We start from the raw sequence: 12374 nt of genomic DNA, 5'->3' as shown, positions 1-12374 counted from the left end.
AAACACCAGAGCAGGGGGAATGAGAGGGGGAAACACCAGAGCAGAGGGACCAGGAAGGGGAAATGTAGCAGAACCAAAACGTAGCGATGTAAATGTAATTAGCCCTTTGAGATCTCCTTGTGAAATGTAAAGGGCATTATAAATAAAATGTATTATTATTATTATTATAAATGTAGCCTTAGCAGCTCCTGGACAGTATGGTTTGACTTATGTCCAAAAGGGAAATCTCTGAATAGCATTCAACCTGTCCATACAAGATATTTACTGTTCTAGGCTTGGTGCCTCTGGCGTTGGCAGTGATTCGGTCTTTATTCTCCTCCCTCCGGGCAGACACTACCACTTCATAAACCATTCCACCACTCCTTTCTTCCCCAGTGCAGTGCTCAGCTTCAATAACAACTCCAAATGTTAAATGTAAGGCTGTTGCCAGGTTGCATACTTTTCATCATGAGTTATTTCTCACATGTTTTTTCAGAGGTTTCATCTATGCACATATGCATGTCACAACTGAATGAACTGAATCAGGCGGTTGTCGGTCCTATCCATGTGTGGGCATTGTCTCCTTTTTCTATTTCTCTTAACTAATACCGAAAGTTGTTTTTACTGTTCTCTAACTTCTACGCTATGTTCTTTAATACTGTGTCATATGCTGTCCGTCTGATCTGATCTGAGGTTTAGTACTGTATGTTTAAATCTAATTTCGACTGCATATGGCAAATAAACTCGACCTGGTTGATTTTCTCTTGTACTCTCTGTCCTGATCATTGTCCCCTCCCCCTCTCTCAGACCACTCTGTTCATCTGATTAAACTAAGAGCTGGCTGTGATTTGGTAACAACAATAGCGGCCTGCTAAGCAGCAGATTAGCATCCTTACATCAAGAGTTATGCAAGATACAAAGCCAGAGCATGAGAAGGTGTGCTGGGAGACAACAATGCGTCAGAATGTATTCACTAAGGTAACAAGTGATGGAGGAACTAAGCGTAGAAGTAGACAGGTAACAAGTGATGGAGGAACTAAACGTAGAAGTAGACGTTTGTTTGATCCCAGCCAACAGAAACATCTTTCATGTGCCACAGAAAGCATTCCTGATTCTGATTCAGGAATTCTTTATGATATCACAGTATTTCAGAGTGATAAATAATAGAGCCACCTGACATATGTATATGTGCCGCAAGTGCAAATCACTTGAACGTCTCGAGAAGCAAAGTGTTTTTTTAAAAGCTGTTCCTGCCGTCAGATCAGCACGGTAAACTCTGATCAGCATCAGGGTCTGTGCACGTTCATACTAATGTGATCCAAACCGCTTCCCCTCATTTAAATGACCGACTGCAGAATCTTTCATTATGACAAATAAATGATTCTGATAAATGACTACGGCAAACAATGTTATGAGTGTTGGCGTTGCATAGTCTTTCCACCAGAGGACGCTCTACAACGTCCCTGTTGGCAACACTGATTATTTTTTTGTGTTTTTGTTCAAAGGACTTTAAGTTTTATATCTCAAGTCTGTATTTTTATACATTTTAGTTATCAGAACTTTAATATATTTTCTATTATGTTGACAATGACAAAAAAACACATTATTATCATATTGTTTTAGTGAGAACTCATAAATAACTACAAATAAGTAATATTAGGGAAATTCTTTTTCGTTCCGCTTTTATTACCCTTTCTTTTTTTTCTTTTTTTTTGTCCGATATATCGCAATATCGGATTTTTAAATCCCCAAATTTTTGTACTGATATCGGCCTTAAAGATCTTTTATCGGTCGGGTTCTACTTTAGAGCCTAACATTTGTTTGGGTGGTGATGCAGAGATAGCCCAAACCCTGAACAACAACTTCAGGTTTGACCAAAATCTTAGACTGGCATATTCAGGTTCCTTTCCTCATAAGCTGCCACGGCACCAGTCATCAACATTCACTGAGTTTGGGCTGTAAAGAAACATCAATATGGTCTCATATCGATCGCAGGTGGATCGCATCGATCCTGAATTGAATCTAAATCGTATCGTGACAGACTTTAAGATATCAGTAAGTTTTGTTTAAGTGTCCAAAGAATTGATCTGATATTGTATTAAAAATGTGCGATTTGCACCCCTACTGTCAGTTAAGAAAATCTGAGTTGATTATTCCTTTCTTACTAATCAATGTTCTGGCTTCTGTGTCATGCTGTGCTTAAGCCAACAAATCCTGAATGTTCTCAGAATAATGGAACGCTTCAACATCTTCTGTCAACTAACAAAAATCCATCTACCTTTAGTTGATATTGTTTAGTCAACTGCTGTTTCCAAGGTTAAGAGGGAATTAGTTAACCGAATAAGAATGTATCCCTCTGACACTCTGCAGTGTCTGAGAGCGTCCCGTCTCTTTTTGCCTTCCTGACGGCAGTGCCTGAAAAACATAACACAACAACCCAGTCGAGCCGGAGGGAGAAGTGCATAAAAGCATGCGGGCACAGAATCATCAGGTGGCACTGTGTATAAAGAATAAAACATGTTTGTTGTGGAGAACAAGCAGCTTCCCTGCAGCTGTGCACAGCATCTGACTCACACGCACGCACTTATAGAAATTCTGTGAAGGTATCAAAACACTCAATCCAAAGGGAAAGGCATTCTGAAGCGAGCCGTCAGGACTTGTGTACGCTGTGATCTCACAACAATCCTATAAATAGTTAGAAAGTGCTGCTACAGTGCACAAGTCATTCCCCGGCTGCAATGAAGGAGCAGAGACTCAGACATAGAAACTTTGACCAATAAGAGCAGACAGGGCTTCTTAAAGGTCCCATGGCATGAACATTTCACTTTATGAGTTCTTTTTTAACAGTAATATGCGTTCCCCCGGCCTGCCTATGGCCCCCCAGTGGATAGAAATGGTGATAGGTGTAAACAGAGCCCTGGGTCTCCTGCTCTGCCTTTGAGAAAATGAAAGCTCACATGGGCCAATCTGGAATATTGACCCTTATGAGGTCACATGGGGCAAGGTTACCTCCCCTTTCTCTGCTTTGCCCACCCAGAGAAGTTGGCCCACCCATGAGAGAGAGAGACATCATGGCTTTCAAACAAGCAAAGTGGCATTTGGTAATAGGGGACCACTAAGGTCTATATAAAAGAGACTTTAGATACAGTATTAGGGGACCACTAACGTCGATATAAAAGAGACTTCAGATACAGTATAAGGGGGGCAACTAAGGTCTATATAAAAGAGAGACTTCAGATACAGTATAAGGGGGGCAACTAAGGTCTATATAAAAGAGACTTCAGATACAGTATAAGGGGGGCAACTAAGGTCTATATAAAAGAGACTTCAGATACAGTATTAGGGGACCACTAAGGTCTATATAAAAGAGACTTCAGATACAGTATTAGGGGACCACTAACGTCGATATAAAAGAGACTTCAGATACAGTATTAGTGGACCACTAAGGTCTATATAAAAGAGATTTCAGATACACTATAAGGGGGGCACTAAGGTCTATATAAAAGAGACTTCAGATACAGTATTAGGGGACCACTAAGGTCTATATAAAGAGACTTCAGATACAGTATCAGGGGACCACTAAGGCCTATATAAAAGCATCCAAACAGCATGTCATATGACCGTTAAGGAGGGGGTCTTAAAGAGACAGGCACTAAAATGGAGCGTTTCAGACAGAAGAAGAATACAGGTATATTAAGATATACAGTAGGGGGAAAATAAAGTGTTTTTGAACCTTAAAGCATGTAAACATATTGTAGGAGAAACCCAAAATACAAGTATGAACAAACGAGCAGAATATGGAACTTTAAGAGAAAGAGGAGCAAACTGATCCTGAATGCCACTTCCCCCCCATCTTTTCTTCTTTGGCCTTCTGTGTTGCTGCTTGCAGCTTTCTAAAAGTGTCTTCAGTCTGTCTCTAACGGTCTTACCTCTCTTGGTTATGATAATGCGCAGCAGCGGATTGGCCGACGAGACAGCTTTGTGGAAGTTGTCGTCATTGTTGATGGGAAGGAGGTCTCCGTGGACGTCGGCGTATCCCAGCAGCACGTCCACACCGGGGATGCGATGGATGGTTTGGAGGAGACGGTAGAACTCCTGAAAGCCGACCGGGCCGTTCCTCTTCAGGGCAAAGCGGCGGTATTCTGCCTCGAACTAAAGAAGACAAGAACCTCAAGTTAACACACTGTCAGCTGAGACACACCAGATCGATGTTTACAAGTCACAGTTTCAGTCACACATGCTGTGCTGAACGTGTGTGTCTGGCTGTTGCCACTAACATAAAGAAGGAAATACTCTCAAATACAGTAAACAGTCAGACAACCCTGCAGTAATATCATGTGGTCGTGGTTAGAAAGCCTGCTGACCCTCCACGCCTCAACATTTCTGAGAAAACACTCATTTTAATGGCTGACTAATCATAAAACACGGTGGTACTAAAATAACTTTACAGTTCCTACGGCATTAACCACACCTAATGACACATTTTCAATAGAGAGTAAAATTCAACCTCCCACAGAAACAGACAGAGTCTGTCTCATAAATAGTTACTCTACATGTTGAGTATGATCAATGGTATAGTCGATAATAGACCTAAACACCTTTTTTTCAATGCATTTGGGTTACTTTAGAAAATGTAAAACGTTTTTCTACAAATCTCTTTTTTATTTATTTGACAAAGAAGCCAAAAAACAAGCAGCTCGAGTGTACATTTGGAAATGTTGATTTAAATTGCTCATTTTATGCTTTTTTCCCTTTCCTTTTTTGTATGAGATATCTTTTTTGTGCATGTTATAGGTTTACACAGGGAAAAAGCCAAAAGTTCCCGCCCCCCAAAAGGGACTTGCCATCTCCAACAGCTCTATTGTAGGCCAGCCTTTACTTCAGAGACAAACATGCGTCACTTTGTTATAACGTTATACACACACTTTATAATGTTTGCGTGGCACGCCTTCATATACCACTGACTAGCTAGCAGTGCTTATCAAGCTACTGAGCAATTCTCAACAAAGACGGAAAAAGAAAACGTGTAACGCCTCACTCTGTAGTTAAAACAGAGAGCTCAACACACAGGGTGAAAAGTGGAGCAGCAGCAATGTGTAATACAGCAAAAATATGGTGTTTTTTCAAATTTGAACCACATAAACCTATTCTGGTACAACCTCTAAATATAATTATGAACCTGAAGATGATCATAATATGGGCACTTTAAATCAGGTCAAAGGTCATGTAAGATATTTGATGCAGGGTGGCGGTTTTTCATGACAGCTTTTGAAGGACTTGTGTCTTCACTAAGACGGAAACTATACTGAAGCATGTACTGACGGTGTAGGTGTCCTCTCACCTAACAAGGCTAACCCTAACCTTACATGTTTACACACTTTTGTTTTTCACCATGACACATCTGAACTGCTAATAAGTCTTGGGTGTGTCACCTACTTCTCTATAATTTGAGGTCAGTTTAGCTTCCATCAGTAAGGAAGTTTAACCTATCTTTACAAACAACCAGTCAGTTTGCCATGTATCCTCTTCAGAGCCTGTAATCACCATTCTTTGTTTAACCTGTTGTGGAGCCATGTCGTACTCACTGCTGCTGTTTTTCACTCCGGTGTCAGTGAATCTGAAAGCATCCTCCAAACAGTACAAAGAAGGAGCATGACGTAGGTGAGCCTTGTCGCATACCTCATGTGGATGTAATCATGGTGGATACTTGTTGTGACAGCCTTCTGTGACATCAGGGCCTGAAGCACGGCCACAGTTTTTACATTTTAAACAAATCTCCTCTCCTGCAGCGACGCTACAGCTACTGTGATCAATGCAAAGATAGGAGTGCTGCTTGGGTTGTAGGCCTGAGCTTTGGGCAAGATGGGGAGAACTTGGACCTGACTCAAACAGATGGGTATCTTGAGGCTGAGCCACTGAGCTTGCGCTAAGGTTCAGTCAAAGGCACTTGCAGTAAATCAAAGAATTGGCTTGTAACAGGTTACTCGGTTACCTCTGGTGGAAAAGGTTCTGCTTAGTTAAATCTAAATGACCAACGCTGGGCCCCGTGGGAGGGGCTGTCGCAGCAAACCGCAATGGACTCAGCAGAGTGATAGTGAGCCGTGTCAGGTTATACTGGCCACACCTGTAGACATGTGACTGGAGGTTGTTAGTGACCTGGTGAGCCAAGCTGCTGCTACATGAGCCACAGATGGGGAAGCATGATGGAAACAGCTGATGCTCAGCTGTAGGAATGTGAATTAGATTCTGATTCACAAGGTGCCGATTTGATTACATTTCCAGTATTTTGGTATCAATAAGGTTTGGGAAATTCAGCTACTGTACCAATTCAGGCACACATTAAATATTTTTTTAATAAAGCAGTAGGTCCGTGTTTACATTGAGGATTAGGACAGATCCAGTAAATTTGGACACTTAACAGGACTAGAACAATATATTGTATTGTGCTGGACTACAGTTGAGTTTAGCCGACAAAAGTTGAGCGTCATGTGGCGACGGCCGTTAGGTTAAGACACCAAAACAACTAAGATCCAGGAATTAGCCAAAAAAAATTTAACATTGAGAAGTTCTCAGTCCCTCCCTCCCTTTCCACTAAACCCTGAAACAGTCTCTTGCTCTCTGGATTTTATGCATGTATCAGATTACTCAAAAAAGATTGATTTTAATTGAAGAATCGATTATTTTAAGCCAGCCCTACTCATCAGCTAATGCAAGCATGACTTCCATGCTGTGTGAACTAAAGCACAGAGATCTGGTCCTGCTACAGTTACCCCCAAATTCCACAGGATGTGGAACGGCTGCGGATCGGCTCCGCTGCGTGTCTGCTCCGTCGTCCATCACGTAGAATAAAACCACAAAACCAACAACAGTTTGTTTCCATACAGGGGAGTAGAGGGGAAACAACTCTTTTCTGTTTTAAAGGTGTAGTGCAGGGAGATATGATCCGCCGTGAGCACGCTCTATTTTATTTAAAAAATTAACCGGATGTTTTATTTGTTTCTGTGCTCGACTCCCTGTCCCGCACTATCTGCTGTGTGCTGAATTGCAGCAGAGCTCTCCGGCGTCCGGCAAAATAAAAGCTCTGTGTATCTGCTCCGGAGGGCCCGGGACCACCGGAGCAGGCACGCAGCCATTCTGCAGTCTGTGGAAGTACACACATTGCCTTTAATAGAAACCCAATTACTCCGCCGGTGGTCGGGCTCTAATCGTAATAAACAAGAAGATTATGTGGGCTGAGTCCCAGCATGGGCAATGCGTTCGGGTTAGACCTGTTCTCAGCTCACCTGTCCCACAGGACGTGTGCTGCGCTGTCCTTTCAGGGGACAAAATGTCTATTGTTGTGTTGAGCTGGCAGGACAGGTACTGCATGCGTGCTCCTACACCTTTCATCACACAGTGTTTCACAATCTCACGTGGCTCATCTATGATCCATTCCTGGGCACAGTCTTCTTTAAGGTACATTCTGGGAATGTTACTCACACAGCTCCATTCTAACGTTCATTGTTCTACAAAGCTGAATATCTCTCTCTGGACTACCCAACCTTCTCACTCCTCATACAAAATGCCTGGACGCTGGGACGCATCAGATGCAGGAACTGCTTAATAAGAGCATTTAGTAATTTAATAGAGAGGCCTTACATGGTCAACACCCTGATGTGATGTTACTGCAGACGCATGCCTATGATTGTTTGACAAAGTGTGTGATTGTAGCTCACAGTAAACGTGTTAGTTTGAGTGGGGAGATCGGTCCTTCAGACCCTGGACATACTTCAGTCTGGTCAGATGGATTATTATAGGAAAAGGCAGGCTTATATAATTATGGAAATTACTTAACAGGACTGTTGCATAAAGTCACTGTGTTGGTGTGCATTTAACAAGTTATTAAAGCTATTCTTAATGCTACAAAAGGAGCAGTAGCACCCTGTATAATTCAGATTAAGATGAAAACATGAATATGAATCACTGGTGCGATATGCTGCTGATCAGTTTAACAACGTTGCATTACCGAGCAGCGTAGCGATACCGAGTACTGAACCCATACCAGTGTGTCATTTATTTTATTATGTTTCAACAGCTTTATACTACTATGCCTGTATGTGTGGGATATGATTTCTATCTTTTTTGTCGGTCTGGCTCAGGTTAAACTCTCAAACAATGAACGCCACAGAACTTTCTTTTATTATCCAGTTTGACAGTCAGTTGTAACAGAAAAAAGAACATAAATAAACTACTTTAACGTAGATATTCTTCAGGGCTTTAGTACGTGGTATCGGGTCAGTGTACAAACTCCAGTACTTCCCCATACCAATACCAGCGTTTTAGGCAGTTTTGGAGAGGATACTGATACTAGCAATAATCTTGGAACATCTCTACTCATTTCATCACAACTTAGACTTAGAAAATCAAACACTAGAAACCTGTATACTTGTACCTGTAAACTGCTGCTACAGTGGGATGAACTAACAAAATGATGCAGCACAAATGTGCTTGATTCCAAAATATTTACTTCAGTCACCACTCACCTCCACCTGACTAGAGTTACAACACTGTGTTCAGCCTTATGCAGCTAATAATAGTTTACAGATGACAGATGTTTGGCAGTAAGTCATCTCCATGCTGACTCACATAGGAGACACACCACCAGACAGTATGCACAATATTCACAGTGTACACAAACATCGCTTTTACTCACAGCCTATAGTGTTTGGATCAAATGGCCTGGGGAAGTCTGCACTCACACAATTATTTCTACATGAAATTTAATCCATATGCAGGTACACTGGGATCAGATTCTGTCTAGGCAGATAGGACATCCTAAAAACAAGTGTTTCTTGGTTTGTTTTGGGAACGTAATTTTCTTCTCTTCCAGATCTGTGTTACATAGAGAGGCAGAAACGATTGTTAGCAGTTCAGATTACAGAGAGTGAGACCGTAACAGACTGTGTGTGTGTGTGTGTGTGTAAGAACGTTGCCCTCTTCTGTCACCTTTAGTGACCTAAAGCTGCTTTTTTCAGCTTATATTTTGCACCACAGAAAGGAAAAATGTGTTATTACTCTACATGTAACGAATGTAAATGTTAAACACATAATCTAAAAAAATCATTTAGGCCTGAAGCACGATAGCGAGTTTTAACTCCCTAATTACAAATCATCCATACTTGCTGGACATATTGATTCTCGCTCATTAACCGTCGTCGACTCAAAAGTGACAATGGGCCTGCTTCCTCTCTCAGTGGCACATTATTAATGCATTCCTCTGTAATAAGTCTGTTGCAGGAGCTGCAGGTGTTTACACCAAGGGAAATGCAGTCAAAGGTCAAAGAGTTCTGTCTCTGATGGAACTCCAAGGCCCAGCATTAGCTATGAAAATACTAGGAATAACTAAGATTAGATTCAAATAAGGATAATAAATACAGACTGCATATTGTACCTTGCCTATAGCGGTTAGGTGTATATTTATTATTATTATATGAAAATTAAACTCTAGTGATGTCAACACAGCTTTATGTAGGCCTGCCCTCTTTTGGTTTTTTTTTCAACTAAGATTTCTTTATCCCATTTAGTCATTTTTTTATGCTTTTTGTAACCACAAAATTTAAATTTGCTTTTGCATGATTCTTTGTGGATTACATTAATAATAATAATGTATACTCTTTATTGATCCCCTATGGGTAAAATTACAATTTACACTCTTTTGTTATTACACACTACACAGAGACTTGAACAGGTCCTATACATGCACTAATGGAGAGATGTCAGAGTGAGTGGGCTGCCAGTGCTGGACCAGCACCCTTAGGGGTTGGGGGGTAGGGTTTGGTGCCTTGCTCAAGAGCACCTGTCAGTGCCCAGGAGATGAAGTGGAATCTCTCCAGTTACTTATCCACACTCCATACTTTGGTCCCAATGGGGGACTTCAACCGGCGACCCTCCGGTTCCCAAACCCAACTCTACAGACTACCACCCCCCATGAATGCACCATAACATGCAAAGTTGTCACACACATATTTCCTCCATTAGTTCCTCCAAATTAGCCTCCCAAAATGAAAATACTCTGATAAAGTACCATTACTTCCAAACACTTGCACCACATCAGTAGGCTACAGACACTGCGTAGGCCTGCGTGTAGTTACAAAGTGTAGCCTGCACTTAACACCTAGCCCACTGTATATTGTCTGTATACACCGGGGTCTATACGTCGACAGTAGGGCATTAGAGTAGCAGGCTGGCGGGACAAGCAGAATAATTGAACTGGGGGGGTCGGGTAGCCTAAAGGCCGCCTGTCGTGTCAGCGGTATACCCATCGCTTTTCATCTGCTACTGACTATATTCCCCTGGTTAGCAGCGTCGAGCGGTGAGTTTAAAGAGACATCATCACGGGGCGTCTCTGAGCGACCGCAGAGGGTTAATATGTTGCTGTAGTCAGTGTAGCGTTACCGTATTCTGTCGTTATTAGCTTACCGCTAACATTATCAGTCGAACACCCCCCCATTAACCCCTACTCACTTTGCTCTTGACCTCCACCACACTGTCGGTGAGCTTGAACGACGTCCGTTGTTGCTGCTGCTGCGGCTGCGGCGGTCTGGACATGGTGCTCCCCGCTCGGCCGCTCTGCTGCTCGGCTCAGGCACTGCGGATAAAACCATCCACCGGGGCTTCTGTTTCCTCTTCGGTCCTCGGATAAACGGAACAATCCTTCAGAGAAGCGCCGTGCTCATTATTTCACCTGTTAATGTTCTTTCCGCTTTTCCCAGCTCTCGTTCCTGTGTTTAGTGTCTCGTGCCGTGCCGTGCCGTGCCGTGCCTTGCCGTGCTGTGCGTTTACGACACGGACAGGAAAAACAACAGAGCGCTGGCGACAGGTGGAGTCCAGTAAATCCAGTGTGCGATGTGAGGTGCCGGTGTAACTTGTCCTCCCGCTGATGCTGACGGCACTGTGGACAGCAGAGGGGGCGGGGCCTGGCGCTGAGGACACTAGAGGAGCAGGGCAACGCATTGGGGGCGGGGCTTGTCGACACCTAAGCCAAACAGGTTAGAGGATAACTTCTTTGTTTGAGCACTGCTGCTGCCGAAGCGCACTATAGGCTACACCTCCATGAACGTGTATAATGTAGGCTGCTGATTGGCAGAGGGCAAGGCTGTCACCAAATCAGTTCTGTTTTGCCAATAAGATTTAGGAAGTGCACATAACAACTTCATACCCAATATTTCCTACTAATATATATTTTTCTAAATTCTTAGATTTTGAAATCCAATCTGTCACATATTTATTTTACAAAGGCTACATTCAATTATTTTTTGGACTCAAATGACACATGATATAGCCCAGGCTACTCTGTAACTAATCATAATATCAAAATGGAATGTAAAAATATAATTTTATATTTTAAACATGAGAAATTTAACACTTGTTGGTAGGCCTACATTTGTTTAAAAAAATGCCAAATAGCAAATGCAATAGGAAATGCACCCAACTTAACTTCCTTTTTCATGTGAACTCAAAAAATATATAAATACGCTCAAATGTCAAAACAAAAATTTGAATGAATGATGTATTATGTTTGGTCTCATAATATAACGTTGTAATTGAAATATAAACAGATTTATCCCCATTGCAACACACTCATACATTTCATTAACTCACATTAAATTCTATACATTCATCTCTCTTACTCTCACTGAGTATCTGGTTTGTGTGTGTGTGTGTGTGTGTGTGTGTGTGTTTGTGTGTGTGTGTGTGCATTTGTCCCTTTGGCAGCATAAGCAACCCTCTGTGCCTACACACAGTTCAGTTGTCAGCCCTCATTGTAGTGTTTAATCCTAGAGTTGACACACAGGTCAGGTGTGAAGTGAATGGAAACCGCTCTGTTGTCAAACATACCACCTGGTACGCAGCTGATCTCAAATCACCTGCCGCCACTGCAAAGCACTCTGGCTCTGTTGTTCTTAATGTGCTGTAGAAAGAAAGATGACTGGACTTGATTCTAGTTGTGCCCCTCCTGTTTAAATCGCCTCATCAATGGTTTCAGGTGCTGGTGGCCACCTGAGCAGGAACTTGTAATTCAATTCTATTTCAATTTTATGTACAGTTTCAAGTCATAACAAGAGTTATCCCGAGACACTATAGAGATAGAGCAGGTCTAGACCATACTCTATAATTTACAAAGACCCAACAGTTCTAGTAGTTTCCTCCAGAGCAAGCAACAGTGTGACATTGGCGAGAAAAAACTCTTTTTAGGAAGAAACCTGGGAAAATTTACACTTTTACTGATGCTTTTCTTTTTAAATGTTTGTCACTTTTTATGATGTTTTCAACACTACGTAACACTAACTCATTAACTTTAGTTATTTTTGTGATTTATGGTCAATAAACCTCATTTACAGGAAATTACACCTAAT

At 42.0% G+C, this 12374-nt stretch overlaps 1 protein-coding gene across 1 annotated transcript in view; it reads right to left on the bottom strand.

Moving 5' to 3' along the window:
- pard6a (par-6 family cell polarity regulator alpha) overlaps positions 1–10566 on the bottom strand; it is a 27323-nt gene extending 16757 nt beyond the window's left edge. Inside the window, exons 1-2 of the mRNA XM_034878611.1 lie at positions 10483–10566; positions 3909–4131 (exon numbers count right to left, since the gene is read on the bottom strand). Of these exons, the coding sequence (XP_034734502.1) occupies positions 3909–4131; positions 10483–10566 (307 nt within the window). The remainder of the gene's footprint in view (positions 1–3908; positions 4132–10482) is intronic.
- Positions 10567–12374: the final 1808 nt, after the last annotated feature.

Source organism: Etheostoma cragini, chromosome 8, assembly GCF_013103735.1.
Source record: "Etheostoma cragini isolate CJK2018 chromosome 8, CSU_Ecrag_1.0, whole genome shotgun sequence".
In the NCBI taxonomy this organism is placed as follows: Eukaryota; Metazoa; Chordata; class Actinopteri; order Perciformes; family Percidae; genus Etheostoma; species Etheostoma cragini.
This window is presented reverse-complemented; position numbering and strand designations above follow the sequence as displayed.